General features: G+C 42.2%; 1 protein-coding gene across 5 annotated transcripts in view; it reads right to left on the bottom strand.

The window, feature by feature from the left end:
- Positions 1–23,242, bottom strand: part of ANO9 (anoctamin 9) — a 519,627-nt gene that overhangs the window by 115,565 nt on the left and 380,820 nt on the right. For all 5 annotated transcript variants that reach the window (XM_085644947.1, XM_085644948.1, XM_085644950.1 and 2 more), the window contains one exon: positions 1,409–1,445. In XM_085644947.1, the coding sequence (XP_085501073.1) occupies positions 1,409–1,445 (37 nt within the window). The remainder of the gene's footprint in view (positions 1–1,408; positions 1,446–23,242) is intronic.

The following is a 23,242-nucleotide window of genomic DNA, read 5'->3' as shown; positions in this document are numbered from 1 at the left end:
TACTTGCATCAGTGTTATGAAATCTAAGAGGGATATTTACAATAAAATGTCGGAGTGTAGTGTTGCGCCAAAATCAGTAATGCCGCACTCTGACAATTTTTTAAACACAGGGATGCGCCGTATTTACAATAATATGGCACACCCCTGTCGTTCCCCTTGCGCTGGCGCTGAAAAAGCTGCCTAGCGACTTAGCCGGCATCCTTTCACCATGTTGCAAGGGTGTCTGTGCTGCAGGGGCAATTGTTTATGTGCAGGAAGGTATACCTTCCTGCACATAAACAATATTTAAAGGCAATTAGAACATTGGAATGTGGAGCACTCCATTGTAGACAATGGAGTGCTCCATGCTTCTACGGGCCGGTAAAGGCCCGCAGAGCAACATTCCAATGTTTTACAAAAGCCTCTCGAAGTTCAAGGGGATTTAAATCCCCTCGAGTTCCGAGAAGCCTTTGTTTAATTTTTTAGAACATTCTGCCCTCTAGTGGCAGAATGTTCTAATAGCCTTATAGCCCTTCGTAGCAGGGCTATACCGCTATTAAAGTCCCGCTGCTTTTGTTAAAGTCCCTCGCCTTCGGCTCGTGCCTTTAACGCTGCAGCGGGCCTTTAATAGCCGGTATAGCCCGTTACGGCAGGCTATAAGGCTATATTACAACTTTGGAATGTTGGAAGCTCCATTGAAAACAATGGAGTGCTCCGGGCTTTTAATGGCTGGTATAAGTCCGGAGCTCCAACATTCCAATGCTTCTTTGTTCACAGCTCTGGCTGTGAACAAAGGCTTCAGGGAGCCTGAGGGAATTTCAATCCCCTCGCGCTCCCTAAAGCCTTTGTTTGATGTGTTAGAGCATTCTTACAGCCTTATAGCCCTTCGTAGACTATTAAAGTCCCGCTGCCTTGTTAAAGTCCCTCGCCTTCGGCTCGGGCCTTTACCGCTGCAGCGGGCCTTTAATAGCCGGTAGCGGGCTATAAGGCTATATTGGAAAGAGCAAAATACGAGGAGAAATTAATAATTACTCTTCTTATCACCATCCTAAGACCAGGTTTTACCTGGCCTTAGTTCTTGATGTTACCCCATCCTTGTAAATATGGGGCAGCGTCAAAAAGCAATGGGTGTTGGGGTGCAGTGCCCACTGCAACACCCACTGCACGCCCCTTTCAAGCTAAAGAGGCCTTATTTACAAGGCGGCGTTAAACCACGTTAGGTGGCTTAAAGCCGCTTTCTAATTAAGTTGAAGGGTATATCGCCATAAATATGCCCCTAAGTGTCCATCACTAAACCCTTGTTTTCTCAAGTTGCCCCAACTCTCACTCTCGCCATCCTACACTTGCACCTTGGAAAGTAGAGTAACTGTAAACACTTAGGTAGGTTTATTAACCATTCTGTACATCTTCTTAAGGACACTTGACTCACCCATGTTACACAAGTACATCGCCACCATCCTGTTCACCTGAAAAGAAACATGGAAATTAAGTGATTGAAAAAGGCATTTCAAGTATTTAACTTATTGGTGATGTAACATGTCCGGAATGAAAATGCCATTAAGATAACACAAACAGGGAGACTTGATTGATTACAAAAAACCGCGAGAACTGAGACCTCTGTGTAACCTTGATAAATAGCATGTACACATGTCAATTATTTAGAGCATTTTCCTGAATGTACCGTGAAGTAACTTTTGCCACTTTGGGGTGCCTGGCTTAAAATTCTATGCAAGGAAATTCTAGGAGGACAGCATACAATGTATCATTAATCATGTGCCCTTAGAAGTTAGTAGTGCTGGTGTCCCAGGAAATGTAAATGTGCGTGTTGGGGGACGGCGTCTAACACAGAGTTAAATATTGAAGCACTCACATTTCTATGGATTTTCGTTTCCAATCTTAGAGACTCAGGGGCATATGTATCAAAGGATTTTGTATTCGCAAACGCTGCGAATCGCAAAAAACAGCATTTGCGAATACAAAATCGCAAAAGGAGATGTATGAGGCATTTCAGCCTCGCAATCTTAAGGAATCGCTAAATTTGTGATTTCTTAAGTTTGCGTAAGCATTTAAGAAATCGCAAATAGCGATTTCTTAAATGCAATGTAACACGCACCCAAGTTGTGCGATTTCTCCTTAAGAAATCGCAAATTACCACCAACTTCAAGTTGGTGGTAAGTTGCGATTTCTTTGAAATCTGCACTTTTTTGCATATTTCAAAGTGCCATGTGGTGCACATACATGCCCTTAGGGCATGTATGTGCGCCATATGTGCACACATGCTGATTTCAGGGGTGCATCAGGGTGTCATCATGACACCCTTGCACCTTTGAAAATATTCTCAATTTGCGAGTAGCAAATAGCGATTCACAAATTGAGAAGGACTTCCCATTCATTGCTATGGGCCTCCTGGCCCATAGGAATGAATGGGAAGGTATTCCTTAATTGCGATTTCGCAATTTGCTAATCGCAATTAAGGAATTTTAAGAAATCGCAAAATTTGTGCGATTTTTTAAATACATCCCGTTTTGCAATTCTCAAATAGCGATTCTCAAAAAATCGCTATTTGAGAATCGCAAATGGAGATGATGATACATATGCCCCGCAGAATATGTTTGTGGGTGAATACTAGAGAAAAGCCAGCACAGATAGGTGTGAAGAACCCCATAAAAATCATAAACGCTTTTTAAATGTAGTACATTAGGAGATACAGATTTGGAGTACCCTTTGTTCATTTAAGGCAGCATACCTGTGCCCTTTCTCCAACTAGAATACTCTAGTTGTGACTCCCAGCAGCTGGAGGCAACACCAGCCTTTATAAAGTTCTTAAAGATAAGTGAGGTTGGACGTGCTCTTTGTAGCATGCACTGATATGAAAGTGGCGTTTCTTCGAGGTCACTAGTGTGAGTCTGCTGTTGGGAGCTGTAATTTAGTCTAGTAACTAAAGTTCCCAAGTGCAACATCAGCTTGCAGACAGAATTAATTAATAAGAGATGTCATGAGGGTACTTCCAGCCTGCTTGGTTGGCATGAGTGCCTTGCTGAATTTGTGCTGCTGACTGTATCTCTAAGATGACCCCTGCCTGTGGTCTTTATAATAGAGGCAACCTATGTTATGTTATGTTATGTTACTTGGCACTTGTAAAGCGCATGCTACTCCACAGAGTGTCCCGGCGCTAAGAAGGACCCAGAGAGAGAAACAGTGAACGCAGACTGGCTTGGAGATCTCTACTGACGTTGGATAAACCAGGTTTTCAAATTTCTCCTAAAACTGAGGAGATCCTGAACCTGTCTTAAGGAGGGCGGCAGGCTATTCCCCAGCTGTAAGGCCACCACCTGAAAGGAGAGGCTTCACTTTACTTTACTCTTGAGTGTGATGGGCTGGTGATTATAGAAAGGCTATTGACCTCTCTGCTGAAGCCAAGGACAAACTGGAGGATCTGATAACACCACAACTGGTAACAAGGATGGCCACTTCTGATAAATTAGAATGGCACCAGCAGCCAGGACCACAGAAAATGAGTCTGTGGTTGAGGACTGTGCAATGTTTGGGGCACAACATAGCAAGCTACAGTTCAAGTGAAGGAAAGAGCACTTCTTGTTGCTGGTTTCAAATCATCCAAAGCAGAACAAATATATCCAGCTTACCTTTAATGTTTGATGATGGGGTAGGATTTTGATGAATCTCTATTTGGACATTCCCCCCAAAAAGTGCCTATGTAGATGGGTAAAAAACAAGTTACTTACCTGTACACTGTGGTTCTCCAGCATTGATATCTTTTATATATTCACATGCTTGAATCTTCCCCGTCGTCACCGTGGGAGTCCCAGGGTAACAGTAAAATAGCAGTATAGAAGCTAAAAGGACAATCTCCCTTGAGAATCAACAGTATTTAGTAACCAGTTACCTTCATTAAAGAATATCCAAACTCCAGACAATTACATTGCAGACCCCTGAGTACCATCCCCTGCAGAGCCATCATACCTCAGATTTTGAGCACAAGTGTAGTTAGTAAAATAAAAGAGGTATGAAAGGGTGCACCTCTCAGGGGAGGATGGAGGGCCGCATGTGAATCTATAAAATACATCAATGCTGGAGAACCACAGTGTACAGGTAAGTAACTTGTTTTTTCTCCAGCATTGTATCTTTTATAGACTTATATGCTTGAATCAGACTAGTAAGCAGTACATAATAACAATTAGAGGTGGGAAAAAACAGGTGAACCATCCCACCTTGCGACATAGTGTCATCACTTAAACTGAACCAAGCATCTTAACCTCTGTGAGTATAAAATATACATATATATACATATACATAAATAAGCTATGCCAGAGATAATTTCGATAATAATAATAGGGCCGCTTGGGCCAACCGCAGCAGCCGTCTTTCGCAAAGTATCCAGGCAGTAGTGCCTTGTGAAGGCATGGACGTTTGTCCATGTCGCCACCCTGCAGATGTCTGGTAGGGACACACCGGCATACAGGGCCAAGGACGTTGCCATCCTTCTCATGGAATGGGCAGTCACTTTAGAAGGAAGTGGGCGACCCGCCCTTTTGTGGCAGTAGGTTATAGTAGAAGAAACCCAACGAGCAATTGACGCTCTAGACCAAACTTGACCCATCCTAGGGGCAGAGAAGGCGATTAGCAGTTGAGTAGATTTGCGAAAAGACTTAGGGGCAAATTTATGAGGAAGTGCCGCAGCGTGGCAACGCAATCCTTTTGGCTGCGCCACGCTGTGGCACTTCCAAATTACAGGAATGCGACATATTTACAATAATTTGTTGCATTCCTCTGCTCTCCCCTTCGCTGACGCACAAATAGCTGCCATGAGCAGGCGCAGGAACCCTTGCACCATGGTGCAATGATGCCTGCGTCATGGGGAGATTATTTTTGTGCAGGAAGGGGCATCTTCATGCACAAAAGCAATCACTACGGGCATTTTCCTCTTTCAATGCATGCTGTAGAATGCAGCACGCATTGAAAGAGGAAAAAATGAGGAGAAATGAAAACATTTCTCCTCGTTGCGCCTCCCTACGCCTCTCCTGTCTAAATGCTACGCCTCCCCTGGGGAGGCGTAGCATTTAGACGTATTTCCAGATTTAAGATACCTCGTAAATCTGGAAATGTGTCTGGTTCCATGGGTGTTGCGTGGGAACACCCACAGCAACACCCATGGAACGCCCCTTTCACAAAAAAAGTGCTGCGTGTAAAGGGTCCATATTTGCAAGGACAGGAAAAGCCACACAGGGTGCTTTTCCTGTCCTTTTAAATATGGAGCAGTAAAATACTCCACCAGTACGTCACGAAAAGTGACATACTGGTGGCGCAGGGGGCTTGTAAATCTGCCCCCAGTCCTTTGAAGGTAAAACTTTAAACATCGTTTGATGTCTAAGGAATGCAGAGCTCTCTCTGCTGGTGTAGACGGAGCAGGAAAGAATGAAGGCAGGACTACAGGTTCATTCAGATGGAACGTGGTAGGCACCTTGGGTATGAACGAGGAATTAGTGAGTAGCACCACTCTATTCTGCTGGAATTGAAGGTAAGGTTATGTTGCTGTGAAAGCTTGAATTTCACTAATGTGTTTAGCAGACATGAGGGCTAAGAGAAAAGCCACCTTCCAAGAGAGAAATGTTATGTCACACTTGTGAATTGGCTCGAATGGCGCTTTCATGAGATGAGACAACACAATGTTCAATTGCAAGAGCACCGGAGCAGGCTGAACCAGCAGGTAGGCTCTGAAAAGACCTTTCAGAAATTCCATTACCAATCTGCAGGACCATAGGGACGACTGGCTCGAACGTCTCCTATATCTTGAAATTGAGGCCAAATGAACTTTTACCGAAGAATGAGAAAGGCCAGCTTTTGCCAGCGACAAGAGATATGGCAAAACCTCCTCTGGAGAAGAAGAGAGTGGATGGCAGGAGTGCTTTGTACACCAGGAGCAGAATCTTTTCCATTTGGCTTAATAACACTTGACTGTGGAGGGAGCACGGGCCTTGTTAAGAATGGAATGGCACTCCTCAGAAATATTCAAGTCAACAAACTCAGTGTGGTGAGGAGCCAGGCCATTAAGTGAAGAGATTGAATCTGTGCATGATTTATTTGGCCTTGGTCCATTGAAAGTAGACGTTCCGAAGGATGAAGACATATTGAAGAAGTCTCTGATAGGCAAAACAGCTCTGTGAACCAGTACTGCCTTGCCCACGCCGGGGCAATGAGAATGATGCGGCAAGGTTCTCATTTCATCTTCTGTAGGACTTTGGGTATTAATGGTAACGAAGGGAACGCGTAAGCAAATGTCCCTTCCCAGGAAAAATGGAAGGCGTTCCCTAGAGAACCTAGCTAAGGGAATCTGCTGGCATTGAATTCTCATTTTTTTGTTGAGTGATGTAACAGATCCAGGGTTGACGATCCCCAAGACTAAACATTTTTTTCCAGCTGAACGGCATCCAATTCCCACTCGTGACATTGCGTGGAATCCCTGCTGAGCAAATTGGCCCATTCGTTAAGCACCCCTGGGACATGCCGGACTTGTAAGAAGAGTTTTTGGTGAATCAACCAATTCCAAATTTGTTGTGCCAGACTTGAGAGGGCCGGAGATCTCGTCCCTCCCTGTTTCTGTAGGTAAAGCATGGTGGTTGTATTCTCCATGCGGACAAGGATCAACAAACCTTTTATCCTTGGTAGTAAGGAACGTAGCCCTAGAAATACTGCCTTCAGCTCCAACAGGTTAATGTGGCATAGAGATTCCTGGTCCGACCACTTCCCCTGAATCTGAAGTTCCTGGAGGTGAGCTCCCCATCCCTCCATGGAGGCGTCTGTTGTCATAACCATCAAAGGCTCTGGTGGAAGGAAGGATAGGCCTTGTGAAAGATTGCTTCTTACTGTCCACCAAGACAGTGCCCTGATCATCTGAGGCGTGATTGATATAGTGTCCTCGAAGGAGCCTCAAGGTTGTATCCATTGGGCATCGAGCTGCTCCTGAAGAGGCCTCATTCGCAATCGACAGTGAGGAATCAGCGGAATGCAAGATGACATCATCCCCAAGATTGATTTGTAAATCCTCACAGAAACTAACTTTTTTGAAAAAAGGGACTGAACCATCTTTAGAAGATGAGAAATTCTTTCCTCTGTGGGAAAAGCCATTGAGAGGTCGATGTCTAACCTCGTTCCCAGAAACACCATAGATTTGGAAGGAAGGAGTGAAGACTTCTCTTTGTTGAGATTGAGACCCAGGGAGCAAAAAAGGTGAAGGCAGGCATTCGTGGACTTTCTTGCACTTTGAAATGTTAGAGCCTTGATCAACCAATCGTCCAGGTAGTGAAAAACCTGGTGACCGGAGCACCGGAAATAGGCTGCTATTGGTGCCAAGCATTTGGTGAAAACCCTTGGCGCAGACTTTAGCTCGAAAGGCAACGCCTTGAACTGGTAGTGGCACCCTGCCACTTGGAACCTGAGGAAACAACGGTGCTTTGGATGAATAGGAATGTGAAAATGCACATCCAGAAGATCCAGAGAGGTCATGTAATCCCCTGAATCCAAGAGAAAGAGAATCTCGTGGAGCGACAACATCCAAAATGGCTGTCTTTTGATGAACTTCTTTAACAACCTGAGGTCCTTGACCTGACTCCATTTTCCGGTTCTTTTCTTCATGAAGAAAAAGTGGGAGTAGAATCCCAAGTTATGCTGACTGCGTGGCACTATCTCGATTGCCTGCTTATCAAGAAGGAGTTTTATCTCCCTTTTGAGAAGCACCAGATGGCGGTGAGCAGCCTTTCTTAGGGAAAAATCAGGTGGTTTTTGAAGAAATTCCAGGGTGTGACCGTGGTTGAAAATGTCTAACACCCATCTGTCGGACGAAATGGAGTTTCATCAAAGAAAGAATTTGGAGCAATCCTGAGCCAAATGTAGTGGGACTGGGGTGGCGGGTTCCTGATGAGTATCATTGTCTTCTGCCCGCGTCATGGGATTTTCTCCCCAATGCCGGACGTCTTCGAGTTGGAGCCCTGGAGTAAGTCGGTGCAGGCGTCTGCCGAAAGGAGTGGGCGGAGTATTGAGGTCAGAAACCTTGCTGGTAATAAGGTTGAGAACGCTGCTGAGGCTGGGGCCGAGCTGTAAAATGACCCCTTTCTCTTCCTCAAAAAGAAGAGAACCTTCTCTGTTGCAGATTGGCTAAAGATCTCCCCGTATCTGTATTCGATTTGATAGCCTGAAGTGCTTCATCAACATGCTTGCCGACCAGGTTCTCCCCGTCAAATGGCATGTCCAGCACCTTAGCCTGGACTTCTGGGCGAAAAGATGTCACTTTCAGCCAACCTTGCCTGCACAACACTGCAGCTTCTGCCATCTGCCTAAAGGCGGTGGAAGCAATGTCCATAGCCACATCAATGGCTTCTGATGAGGCTCTCTCCCCTCTGAAAGGATCTCTTTTACCTCCTTTTTCTTTTCTTCAGGCAGAAATTCCAGAAAAGGTGCAATGTCTGACCACATCTGCCTATCATACCTCCCAAGGATGGCCATGGCATTGGAGGCTCTGATGGCTGTAGCAGCAAGCATGGAAAATCGTTTCCTGATATTGTCCAACCTACCCCGTTCCTTCTTTGTCTGGCAGGGTGGTACATGGGGAAGCAGGGCTCTTAGATCTTCTTTGAGCAGCCTGCATTATTACCGAATCAGGCTTTGGATGGCCGATGAGACATGCCAGAGAGTCTCCTGGCGCCTGGTACTTCTTATCCAGTTTTGGATTGACTGCTGGCACAGAAGCTGGATTATTCATTAACTTGATGCCTTCCTGCCACAAGAAGTCGATAATAGGGATTGCCTTAACAGAACGCTGTGTGGAAGCTTTGAAATTGTACAAGAAGCATTCCGTCTGCTTAACGGGCCTAGGAAGGTCAAAGCGTTTTGACGCTCTTTCAAGTAGGTCATGGAAGCCGCCGATATCTGCCGGGGGAGAATCAGCCACTGGCAGCGTGGTAGAAGGTGGTGTATGTGCTACATAATCCATCCACTCATCATGGACATCAGTGTCCACTTGTATCTCTCCTTCTTCCAGTTCATGGTCACCACTATCCGATGCCCTAGTGGAGATCTGCAGAGGAGGTAGGGACTTCTGTTTCGGTTGTGCAAGTGGGGTTTCCTCAACTGGAATCATGACAGGCTCCTGCTGCTGAGAAACTGTTTTTTGGACCACATTGGCCTCAAGGAATCTTTTATAATAGTAATATACCATCAAATGTAAGTCAGTGACCAATGACATTGGCACGTTAATGGAAGGTTCTTGTTGACGGTCCTCCTCCTGCTGCTCATAGTAAGGGTAATGCTCCTGGAAGGTATCCAAGCGTTGCGTACCAGAGCATCTGTTCGAAAAGGAATAATCAAATTCTAAGTACGCCAAAGGGTCATCTGGTTGATCTTCATCAGATTCCTTTTTACTCTCAGCTGAGAGGGGCTGTAAACATGGCCAAACGGACATTCATCCTCCGATTCCTGAAAATCCAGGAGGCAGAGGAGATATTTTGGAAAAGTTCTGTAATAGTGATTTGGAAACTGACATGTCCATTTTCTTCGTCGACGGAATCATCGACAGGATCGTCACCAGAGGCTGCACCGACGGTGAAGAAGATCTGTCGGTAGGGCGGAAACGCTCGTCGACGGCACAGCACACAATTGGACTATTGACGGTGCAGCTCTCGTCGATGACATCACTACTTACGTCTTTGTCGACGAGACAGCCGCTGTCGCCTTAACCATTGATGTCGTTGATGTCGCTGACAAAACCGTCAACAGAGTCTTCCTTTCGACGGTCGTAGGCGGAGAATGACTCTTCAAAGGGTCCAACGACGGGCGGATTTTTTGTTAGGGAGTATGAGGTGCAGAAGGAGGAGCAGAACCATATTTCTTTTGCACCTGAGACGAGCCAGGTTGCTCTTTTTTCGCTCTCCTTTCCACTGAAGAGTCCTTGCTCTGAGATCTTTGTTTCTTTGAATCTCTCAAACCAGAAGAAGGATCCTCCTCCTTCCTTTTCTTAGATAAGTTATTAGGCCTCTCCTCACTCTCGGAGTCAGATTCCCTCACAGCTCTTCTCTTCTGAAGCCAAATGAGAAGTTTTCCCTCACGATCTTTGCAGGTTTTAGAGGAAAAAGTCTGGCAGTGCTTACAGTCTTTAGGTTTGTGATCTGGGTAAAGGCAGTATAAGCAGGTCCTCTGAGAAAAGCCTGGACTTTTCCACAAGTCTTGCAGGCCTAAACAACCCTTTTTTAGACTCTGACATTCTGCAGAAATTACAGAAAATACAGAAATAAGGAGTAAACTCACTTTCTAGCAGCACTTTAGTTGAAGAGAAGGTTTAGGAAAAGGAACTGCTAGCTGAAAGTTGAAAAGTTCAATGTAGAAACACTGTGACTGAGCAGAGCTCAGGGAGACTCCCTAACACAAGACGTGCAGTAAGAAACCTGAGGAATGGTGGCTCTGCAGAGGATGGATACTCAGGGGTCTGCGATGTGGTTGGCTGGAGTTTGGATGTTCTTTAATGAGGCTAACTGGTTACTAAATATTGTTGATTCTCAAGGGAGATTGTTCTTTTAGCTTTTATACTGCTATTTTACTGTTACAGTGGGACTCCCACCATGACGATGGGGAAGATTCAAGCATGTGAATCTATCAAAGATACAATGCTGGAGAAACTGATATACATGATATAGTAACAATACATTTGCTTGAAAAAGTATCACTATATGGAACTGTACGCATGGATGAAATTAGTGAGGGCACCTGGGTTTGTTGACATTTGCCAAGGAAATGTACTCTGTGTGACCTTCATGGGGAACCCTGCAGAATGACTTCATAAAAACCTTGAAAATGAACAGGGAATGAATGTAACCTTGTGGAGATGTATTTGGGGACAACTGGTCTGACTGTTATGTTCTTCTGTAAATCAGAGTAGTGTTTGAATATGATCAGGCATTGTAATTGTTCACTGCACAGCCTCTCTGATTGAGTATAGATGTTCTAGTTGTAGATGTTCATATGTAGTGTATGTCTTTCCATTATGAATATTTAGTGTTAGAGTAATTCGGCTTTGTAAGGTTTGGATGGGATATAAAAATGTGAATATGGAAGTAGAGTCGAATGGAAGTGATAGAGATGAAGTCTTAGTAAAACAATTCTATAGATTTTTTTTCCGATTTATAAAGTGTGTTGCTACTTGTAGGCTTCCCCGCGCTGTGTGAGTCCTAGTGTGCACCTTGGAACCTCTCAAGTTATACAACAATGGGTTGATTTGGGTAAAGCCAAGTTTTTAGAAGCTTTCTGACAGCTCATCTCATTGGGATCAGTTCTCAGATCAATTGGCATTGAGTTCCATAATTTAGGGGACAAAAAGAGAAAGATCCTCTACCCCATCTGTTCCTTTGAAAATGTGGGACCCTCAAAAGACCTGTAATGGAGGATCCTAAAGTCAAATTGGGGGTGAAGGTGCCAAAAAAACCCTGATTATGGGGGGTCCCATGAGGTTGACTGCCGTATGAGCCAGGGTAAACCGCCATTGAAATGCTGGTGGGGATTGGTTTTGGAGGCCCGTTGTGGGCCCCCCTTGTGTTGGGGGAAGGTGGTTGTGCACTGGGGGGATAGCCATGGTAACCCCTGTATTTCCCCGCACTGAGTGGCAGACACCGCGTGATGCCTGCCACGTAGTGCAGGGAAAGGCACTACATGCATTTTTACTATTGCAGCCACGGTGGCGGTCGCATCGTAATTTCACGTGCGGGACTGCCGCCATACAGGCGTCTGGTCCCATTCATCAACTCGATGGCGGGCGGACTCATGTCACCCCCCTAAGTCATTACTTTTACTATTTTACTTCCATGTCGTTACTTTTTACAATTTTACTTTCCCACATTTATTTCGACCTACCTTTGCTCCTCCTATCTATACATGAAGGTGAAACAATATTCACATTTTTTGTTTAATAAAAATAAAAATTTACCTAATATTAATGGTAAACCTTAGCTCCTAGGTCTTGAATTAATTTAAAACAATGTAAATTAATAATTATATTGTAATCCTAGTGTTACCATTAACCTTTTCTCTAAATCTATTTAATTAGTTTATATCAAATTAAATTAACAAATATTTTTAATTAATTCCTACCCTTTCCCTAAACCTAAATAAAATGAAAGAAAATAACTATAAAACATATGCTAAGCATCATGCTAAATCTAACCTTATATTTTATTAAAAGATTTAATTGTGATATCACTTAATTATTGCAATACTAACTCAATTAATTTTAAATTAAATATCAGAAAATTAAATATTTACAGTCATACTAAACCTAAATTAAACAAAGCATATTGTTATAAATTATATGGCTACTAAAGCAGTGATTTTTTTTTACCCAACATTAAATTAATGTTATCTTAAGAATTGTTTTCCTAATACTATAACATATTTGGAAAATCTTCTCATCCGGAATTATCGCATACAATATCTCACCAAGAGTACATGAGAAAGGGCTTTTAGATTCTCTAGAATGCCTTCCTGGCTAGTGACTGCTGAACCAGATATTTATATGGTGAAGAATATGCTACAACCAACACAACTGGAGATTCACAAACATTCACAAATTACTAAGGAAATAAAAACTGATTCTTAGAGAAGAAAAAAACACGTTAAAAAATTAAAGCATACAAAATTATTTATTAAGGTCATGAGATATCAAGGTTTTGGATTCACCCGACTGAAGGAGGAATTAGGGCAATAAACGTCTATTGAGACCAATGAAAAAAGAACAGATACAATACTTTTTAGTGTTAACAGCATACCAGTCAAAGTCCATCAACACCATCGATTTACATGTAAGCATTCACACACTCTATCCATCTAAGAGATTATAAACAGTAATGATAAAAAGGAATTGATCTCAATTGTAAATATTTTTCAGACACCAACAAAGAAAAAGGAGTTTATATTGAAAGTCGTGCCAAATGCATGTGATCACAAAATGTAAAAAGCTTTTTAAAAAACGAATGATATGGTAGACGTTGCTCACAGTATCAAGGTTTAAAGATGTCAAGCCTTCATTCGCCACTTCGGAAACAAAGGGGTGTGGTTTTGTCTGAAATAGTTTGTAGGGGTTGGCTTGGGTGTAGGTGATTATAAATGGAAGGGCTGGAGAGTTTTAACGTGTTTGTGTGCTGAATTCTATTCATCCCCAACTGAGACCCTACATAAACCTACCACATGCACGTTTATCCTCTGAAATGTTGACTCGCCCGGAACTACTAATGTTGGAGCACGTATTTCAAGTATTTCAAGGACCAAATTGTTACAACGGAATAGCAGGACGTATAGCCTGTGCACAGTGATTGTAATTGAAAGGAACAAGATTAGGGGTGTGAGGAGCCGCGTGAGGAATATGTTGGATCTGAGAGTGGAAAAGAGACCTTTTTGCAGAGAAGGATGAACATTTCCTTGACAAACCAAATGGTTTCAAATGTTACTTTTCATTTTATTTATTTTTAAACACTTGTCATATTTATTTTGCTTAGTTGACCTTATTTTCTTTTTTTTTGTTAAATCTTTTTATTGAACAAATAAAAGGTCATGTCATACAAACTATCATTTCACTTAGTAAGGTACATTATCTGTCACAGGTTATAACATCATTTCTGATATTAACTCGATCTGCTTCGCTGTCACATTTCTTGGACTGCAAAGCGTTAATTGTTCGTCCAGGGAGGGGACATATGGGGGCTCACACACAGTTCCCCGGTACACATTCCATTTAGTCCAGAGCTGTATCCATTTTCGAGGACAGCCACGGGCCAAATAGACCGTTTTCTCCCTTGCCATATACCAGTCCATGTCCTTTTTCCAGGTGTTAATCTTTGGCGGCATTGTCGCTCCCCAGTGTCTAGCTATATTCCGCTTAGCGACCATCTGTCACAGCGTCACCCAGAGCCTACCCTTTGTATTCAGGTCCGTGGGCTCCCAGATATTCAGGAGACATCTTTTAATCTCAGGCCGTAGCAGAACCCCCCAGGCCACACTCATGCACTCGTAGTTGACCTTATTTTCAATATCCGCTTTGGGGAGATGTTTTTATACTTCCCTCTTAATAGAATGAGACCCCATAATTATCTAATGATCTAATGAGTGCCACTAAGAACAGCTGCTCAATTCTATTGCCAAAAGCTGTCTGATCCCTGCTTCCGCCAAGCCTCCACTAGCCTGTCTTCTTATTTAATGTGCCTCCTAACAAACCCCTCTCTGCATGTTTCATGGAAATATTGAAAGAACTCAGGGGCATATGTACAAGCCCCTATCGCCATGGAAACATCAATTTTTGTGTCGTTCCCGTGGCGATAGGGGCCTTGCCTTATTTAAAAGGCAGCGTTAAGCCACTTAACGTGGCTTAACGCTGCCTTGTACATAAGGCACCCCCTCACGCTATCCTTAGCGTGAAAGGGGCGTGCAATGGGTGTTGCATTGGGCGTTCCAGGAAAATCCTGGTCTTAAGTTGGCGAAACGAGGAAAAAGGCATTATTTCTCCTTGTTTTTGCTTTTTCCATGTGTGCTGCCTTGTGCAGCACACATGGAAAAAGCAAAATGCCAAGGTCTGTTTATGTACAGTGCCCCTTCCTGTACATTAACAAAACTTATGGAGAACTGCTTTATAGTATACTTACAGGGTCTATAATCGCAGTTTTTCCTTTCAACAGAGCGGTGCCTCACGTCCTGAGCTGTTGCCAGGTGAGGTGAGGCTTTCACCCGTGCACTTACGGGTAAGGAAACCATTTATTTACAAAAGATTTCTAGTGCTAGTGGCACTATATACATCCTAGGAATAATAATTAGGATATTATTCCTTCATAGGAGCACACAGCACAGTACAAGCATTTGAATATGTCATTTTTCCACTTTATCATGGTTTAGTATGTCACTATGTTTTTCTTTCCACAGGTGACAACAACTACCCTGTAGATTCTTCACAAAGGAGACCACAGGTGTTTGTAGGTTGTATCGTTCTAATCACAATACTCTTTTGATTTGATCACATATTTTTGCAGTAGCAATAACCATCTAGGTCCTGAGGAAGGCCGCGATCAGAACTTGATCACCATGGCCGAAACATGGTGACCCTTTGTTTAGACCAGCGCGCTCGACAATTCTTTCAGACCTCGCTTACACTGTTTTTTAATCTTGATGCCAAGAGTTCTTCATTAAACTTTTTTTGTCTCTTGGCAGCCAATTTTAACATCACTTTATAAATCACTATATCCCTTGCACTGCAACCATCTCCCCTTACATCTTTTTGCTTCACATCAAACGGATTTTAGGAGATCCTATCTACTGATCCATACAATATCCCTGAGCTCCTCCCTCACAGTGAGGGGGTTGTAGACCTTGGTTGCACTAGGATTTGCAACCAAGATTGTTGATGAAGCATTCCACCTTGGTGTTTGATGGGATTCCATCCTTTTATATAAGACTTTTTCCATGTTTAAGTAGGATCCAATCGCTTGTTCTGTCTGTGCTCATGAGCTCTCTTTAGAGAGTCTGATAGACCCACGGATTTGTTGTTTGATATACAATTGTGTTGGGGATTTCATCCGCGCAGGTCTTTAAACTATTCCCTGAGACCCTCTATCTATTAAAGTGCTTTGTTTGTTTCATCTTTGAAAACGTACTTCTTTTTAATAACCCAAGTGAATGCTCAAATCCATTGCCAAACGTAGTCTGCTACCTGCTCCCGCTTGGCCCCCAACATTCTGTCCTCTTGTTTAGTGTATATACCAGCATACCCCTCCCTGCATATCATGAAAATACTGAAAGAACTAAGTAGGCATGGCAGGTGAGTCTGGACTATTGAGGGCATCTTGGAAAATGTATTTGTATTTAATAACCAAGGCTTTTTCCTTTTTTGTTTTCCCTTAGTATTCCTGGTTATGCTTTTTTTGGGGTGATGAGGGTGGGAATCTCCAGGGTGCAATTATCTGGACGTCATCTGTCCGGATGACTGAGGGTAGGGTTCTCCTTGGGTGGGGGGGGGGAGGTTTGGGCACAGAGGGAGAGGAGGTGGAGCGGGGGGGGAAAAAATTAAAAAATCCTAATTTTCACCACATTTGGTATGTCCAACTCTGGAGTTAAGGTTAGGGGCGTAGGTAGTGAGAGGATCTGTGCACAGGTTTTGAAGGTGCTGAAGTTGATATACCGTATCTTGATTCTGGCAGACAAGAAGAATTTAGAGCCATCATGAGTTCTATTCAGATTCTTTCCTGGAATGTCAATGGCCTGTGCACTATACCAAGGAGAGATAAGATTTTGCAATATCTACGGGACTCTTCAGCGCAGGTCATTGTCCTCCAACTCATTTATTGGAAGAAGAGATGATCTCCCTGTTAAAGTCTCAAAGCTGGGTAGGTTCCCATGTAAGCTCAAGTCAGTCAGCAAATATTAGAGGGGTGTCAATTATTAAAAAAAAAAAAAAAAAACAGCCAGGGCCAGCATATTATCTCAGATTAGAGATCCAAATGGTAGATGGGTCATAGTAAAAATTACAATAATGGAGACCTTGCTAACCTTAATTGGATATTATGACCCCAACTAAGATGACCCCACTAGTCTGAAGTCTATTTTTTCACATTTATTGGACTTCCCGGAACCGATGGTCCTGGCAGGGGATTTTAATATTGTCTTGAACCCTGCATTGGATAAAACTCCAACTAATAGTGCTGTTGTCTTTTCTAAATCTCGGGAGTATCTGCTTGACGTTATGAGACAGTTCACCTTGTCAGATATCTGGAGAGATAGATCAGGGCAGCAGTTAGGGGTGTCATATCGTAATTATAAATATAGGCACCAGTCAAGAATTGACTTTGTCCTGGTCAGCTACTCATTAAGGAGCCTGGTTAAGAATATTGCATACCCCATCTCTCGGATCACTCTGGGGTCCTTCTGGTGCTGAAATGCCCAGTCCCTAGTTCAATCAGGACTTGGTCCTTTAATCGAGCCATACTCTTGGAGGAGGAAGAAGTCTTCTTTCTCTCACAAGAAGTGGAATGGTTTCTGGAGGTGAACGTTGGTACTGCCTCAATAACTTCAGTATGGGACTCTTTGAAAGCCTTTTTACTGGGCCAAATTACTAGCAGGTCTTGTCATAGGAACAAAAAAAATAAAGAAGAGATCATGGATATTGAAGCTAGGCTGAAAGACGCAGAGGTAGATCTCTCAGGCTCAGTACCCCCGAAATTTTGCAAGAGAAGCGAAATAAGGTCAGTGGATTAAAAGCCCAGCTTGAAGATATTTTGAACATAAGGCTTACTCAAAGATGGGAAGCTAGTAAGATCTCCCACTTCGAGTACGGAGAAGGAGCAGGTAAACTTCTTGCATGGAGGAGTAAATCGGACCGAGCAAGGAGTTATATTAAGGAGAGCAGAAATGAGAAGGGCATTTTGGTTACTGATGAGGAAATTCGGGACGCCTTTCAGGCTTTTTTTCAATCTATTTACCAGGAGGATAGCAGCGTAGAGTGCACAGAGGTGGCTTGGAGATATTCTGCTTCCCTCCCTTAGTCAAGAACGACAGCAATATCTAGACAGGGCTTTTTCCTGTGCCGAGGTAAGGGAAGCTATCTTCAATGGTAAGAACGGGAAGCCCACAGGGCCGGATGGGTTACCAGCCGAGATTTACACAGTAATAGGGGACTAGGTTATTCCTACCATGACTAATCTTTTTAACCAGATCTTGCAAGAAGGACTGACCCCGCCAGATTAATGGAACAAGGCCACTATAGTCCTGATTTCTGAAACCAGGGAAAACGGCATCTAATTGTGGGTCTTATAGACCCATATCTTTACTGAATGCCGACTATAAAGTCTTCACCTCTATATTGGCAGCAAGACTGGGTATAGTGGCAGGGGACATCTTGCATTCAGACCAGAAGGACTTCGTAAAGGGCTGCCAGCTTTCGCATCTAACATATGATCTAATTGGGGCAATTGATTTGGCTTCCGCATACTCCATCCCCTTAGCAGCTATGACCTTAGACGCCACCAAGGCCTTCGACAGGGTAAATTGGACATACCTGTCGGAGGTCTTGGAAAAATTCAATCTTGGTGCAAAGTTTCGTCATACAATACAATCTATCTATAGGAGACCTTCAGCTAGACGTTTGGTAAATGGCAGTATCACGGAGTCCTTTAATATATCTAGGGGTACCAGGCAGGGCTGCCCACTCTCCCCTCTCCTTTTTGATTTATATATTGAGCCATTTGCTCAACGGCTTAGAGAGGATTCAAACATTAAGCCTTTCAAGTATGGGGAGTGGGAGAGGAAGGTAGCCCTTTATGCCGATGATATTTAAATTTTTACTGCTGATTTAGATATGGCATTCCCAGCTGTCATCAGTCAAGCCCAGGAGTTTGGACTAGTCTCGGGTTATGAAATTAATGCTGCTAAGACTGAGATAATGGTTTGGAACCAGGCGGCAAATCAATATCAACACCAGATAAGCCCCATGAGATATCTGGGGGTAAACATTGTGCAAGACATAGCTAAGATGGCTGATTCTAATTTGACTATGGTGGCGAGAGAGTGCGTGAAGCTAATGAAAACCTGGGCTTCGCTCCCCCTCTCCATCTTTGGCAGAGCCAACTTGGTTAAAATGTCAATACTCCCGAAAATTACCTTTTTTTTTTAACTGTATTCCTCTTCACTTTGAGAAACCACAAATTGACAAAATTCAGAGGGATATCAACTCTTTTGTCTGGGGATACAAATTCACAAGGATAGCTTGGGAAAAGTTAAGACGCAGGAGGGAGAAGGGAGGCCTTGCTCTGCCAGATATTCAGCTATATGCTTGGCCCTTCCAACTCTCCCATGCACGGATGTTATTGAAAATGCCGGTCAATACTGAAGCAGGAGGGATGTTTTTAGCTATGCTTCAGGGGGCACATTTACCGGTGGAGGGTTTTATGTTTAAATTTGGGGATGCTAAGTTTTTAAAAAAAGTTAGTCTCAAGGTTTTGCAGGGCCTGGGTAAAACATGGGCAGATTTGAGGAAGTCGGTCGCTCTTGGATACTTTTCTAGCATGGCGCCCTTATGGGATTCTCCCGGTGGTCCAGAGTGTCTGAGGGACAGTTTGGTGGCTCCTCTGAGGGAAGCCTGTCTGGCAGTTTGGGGGGATCTGATTTCAGACAGTATCCTAGTGACATGGCAACAACTTAAGGTAAGGGTTGGGGCTGGCCTTTCTAAATTTAAATACCTTCAGTTGGCCAGCTGGGTTCAGTCGCACTACAAACAACTCATGGAAGCTTATTAGGGGGAGGCAATGATCTGGAATATAATCTTGTGACTAGACCCCGAGGGAAGTAGGAAGTCTCCTTTTGGTATCAGGCAATCCTGGAGGAAGTGGATGGTGACTTTAAACTTGCCAAGGAATTGTGGGGAAGTTCTTTACCAGCTCAAGACTGTGACACATTGTGGAAGTGTTCGTGTAAAGTTTTACATGAAATTGTAAAACCGGCGTGGTTAAAAAGGAACCACCTTTTCACCATCCACAGGGCTTATTTTACCCCACTGAGTCTTTCTAAAATCAACAAAGAGTTGCCTGTATGCTCTAAGAAATGTGGACTGGGCTCGGCTTCCGACATCCACATGTTCAAAGAGTGTCCAGCTCTGACTTCCTTTTGGGATAGCATCGGGAAATTCTTGTCAGACACAATAGGAAGCCCTGTTATTATTGACTTGCCCTTGATTATTTTTGGCTTACAGGATAACGTCAAAGGCCCTGCAAGATCGTTATTTTTTTATGTCATGCTCCTAGCTAGGAGACAAATATGTATAAAATGGACAGATTCTATCCCTCCCTCCTTTTTTGACTGGCAATCTTCTGTTCTGGCGACTTCCAAGTTAGATCTATTGAGAACAGGCAGCAAAAAGAAGAGAACATTTTGGAACTTACTGAAAGCAAGATGGGACCCGGAGTCGATTGTATCGTTTTTTTTCTTCTCTCTTTGGGTCCTATGATTAAGCTGCCTAAATACTCTATGGGCTAGGTCGGAGACTCCCAGTACAACGCTGGAATTCTTAAGACAAAAGCCATCTAGCTCCTGGAGCTCATGAATAGAGTTATCTCAGTTGGTGTCTTTGCATACATATTAAGTAAGTCTAGATGCCGGTAGGCGGGCTTTCTTAAACCTTAGCTGTCTACGCCTCTCAGCTTGGTGATTGTGGGTATGGACTGCTTGAGTGTGTATTCGAAGCGAGATTGGTGGCGAATGAGGACAAAAAAAAAATAACCAGTTTACTAATAATTTGCAAGTACAATTACTAGCTTCAAATCTATTGTGCAGAAATAGAACATACCGAAAGGACATAAAGTGAAACACCTGCACTAGCGTGTCAGATAAAACAAAAATACAATCAACATTTTGAATTAGAAAATAGGGAGATTTTATAAAATAAATAGGGGATTAATTTTCCTCACTAACTTGCATTGAAGCAGAGGTGGTTTTAGAAGTAAGAAAGCTAAAATAAAGCCTTTTTTGTCTTTAAAAATCTAAAATCTCCTGCCTGATTCAGGTGTGTTGGCATTTATGTACATGGCCTTCTGGATTGTTCGGAGAAGAGATAAGGGTGGATTAAAAGAGACTGTGAAAGGAAATTATGAACAGCAGGTAAACAATCTCTAGGTTGCATGAATAATGCCCTGTTTCATACAGAGTTAGAACTAAGGGCAAACCCAATAATCACTGGGACCTGGGTAACAAACAGTGGAATAGAAGTGGTCCCAGAGTATACATAGAGATTGAGAAAGATCAACAAAAGGAAAAATTGCAACAATTTTAAGACAAAACCATAGTGTTATTTAATCACACTAGGAACAGGCATATAAATGCATAAAGTAAATCACACTATTTACAAATGTGCAGGGTGCCACGGGGAAGGGGAGGGAGTGAAGAATTGGGTAGGGTAGTAGAATAAGTGACTTAGACAAGTTCAAAGCAATGGTACAAATCAATTGTTGGGCACCTTAGTGTCGTGCCAAATATTCAAGAGTCATTCATTGACAAAATCAAATATTATTGCCAGGAGGCCATATACAAGTGAAAGTTCACAGTGCTCGACGCACTATTGAGGGTACTGGCATGATGGGATGTCGACGTTTCGACCCCTCTTCAAAGGTAGGTAGGTTAAATCCTTACAGGTGGGGTCTTCCTCAGGACAAAGAGGATGGTGAACCGGGGAAGGTAGGCACCAGAAAAAGAGAGGACATCAAGTCAGTGACAGCTTGGCATCTGGGCACAGAAGGCTCAAAAAGTCAGGTGGGAGTGAAAGTCACGTGTATTTTTTGAAAAAAGGGAGGAATAGAATACTCCATCAAAAACACACCGCTGTGTAATCGGTATGTAGGGTGAGACGAATCACCGAGGAAACAGCCTCTTGAGACGGCGTGCAAGACTGAACTCGCTCGACTCTACCGGTAGAGCCTGACTTTTTGAGCCTTCTGTGCCCAGATGCCAAGCTGTCACTGACTTGATGTCCTCTCTTTTTCTGGTGCCTACCTTCCCCGGTTCACCATCCTCTTTGTCCTGAGGAAGACCCCACCTGTAAGGATTTAACCTACCTACCTTTGAAGAGGGGTCGAAACGTCGACATCCCATCATGCCAGTACCCTCAATAGTGCGTCGAGCACTGTGAACTTTCACTTGTATATGGCCTCCTGGCAATAATATTTGATTTTGTCAATGAATGACTCTTGAATATTTGGCACGACACTAAGGTGCCCAACAATTGATTTGTACCATTGCTTTGAACTTGTCTAAGTCACTTATTCTACTACCCTACCCAATTCTTCACTCCCTCCCCTTCCCCGTGGCACCCTGCACATTTGTAAATAGTGTGATTTACTTTATGCATTTATATGCCTGTTCCTAGTGTGATTAAATAACACTATGGTTTTGTCTTAAAATTGTTGCAATTTTTCCTTTTGTTGATCTTTCTCAATCTCTATGTATACTCTGGGACCACTTCTATTCCACTGTTTCATACAGAGGCAATGGCAGCTATGGCATTAGTGTAATTTACAGAAGGTTGGTTCTATAGTAGTACTATATAGTTGGTCTACTTGGGGTTTAACACCTTATTTTGTGATTGCGCTGGTAGATTATTTCTCTAAATATTGTAAATATTTTGTTAAAACATTGTGACTACAAAATACAATGCAGTCAAAAATATTGAAGGTAAGTATATCAGTTTTGTAAGTTTCTTAAAATAATATTGCAGTTTAAAATGTAATTTACAAAATATTGTTGAATTATCTTGTTTTATTATATTGTATGTCGTTTTTTGCTATTGTGAAATTCATTTTAATCTATTTTATATAATATAACAGTAATAAAGAATACTCTTTTTGATGTTGTTTACTGGGGATTAGGTGTGTAGTACATTTTAAAGTATATATTAATTAATGTTAATTGATTAAAATTGTAACTATGTAATTTTTAAGTGGCTTTTTGTGAATGTTTAACCATTTGTAAAATATTTTATCATTTTATATTCAGAGCTGTGGGCTTGAAATAAAATCTTAATAAATTGTTTAGTTAATTGTTTATGTAAATTGTTAGGTTGATATTCATTGTTATATGTTCAATTAATTGTAATTCTTTTATACAGAATTTAGGGTTGTGGCGAGTACTATAGAATGGATGAGTAGTACTTAAATATTATTTATTGTTCATTGTTTAATATGTGGGGTTTTATTTCATTATTATTACTTTACATGTTTAATCATTTAATATTTATTTACTTAATGTTATTTTTTTTCTGTGGGTTTATTGGGGGATTTTGTGGGTACTGCTTTAATTTTGCATATATCCTAATTATTGAGAAATCTGTTAATTATGTTAACTTTATGCTTATACATTATTTCTAAATGTGTAATTAATTTAAGTGATGTACTAGTATATATATTTCAATTGTTTCATTAATTCTTTTTTCCAGTTATGGGGTGTAGTTGGAATTTGCTTGGGTACTGTTTTATGTTAAAGAAACAAGAATAAATAAAATTAGAACAATACATTTTTAAACTGACAATTCAATTATTTCTTTTTCGTGTATATATTTCTTTAAATTATTATAATTGTTGTAATAGTTTTTATTTTGGTTGTGTGGTTGTGGAGGGGTGTAAGGGTTGGTGTTTATTTACATAAAAGATTTATTTATTGACTTGAAAGGATCATTTAAAATTCTAGTATCTTT

The sequence above is a fragment of the Triturus cristatus genome, chromosome 3_1 (assembly GCF_964204655.1).
Source record: "Triturus cristatus chromosome 3_1, aTriCri1.1, whole genome shotgun sequence".
Lineage (NCBI taxonomy): Eukaryota > Metazoa > Chordata > Amphibia > Caudata > Salamandridae > Triturus > Triturus cristatus.
Note: the sequence above shows the minus strand (reverse complement) of the source record. Positions and strands in the feature narration are given on the sequence as shown.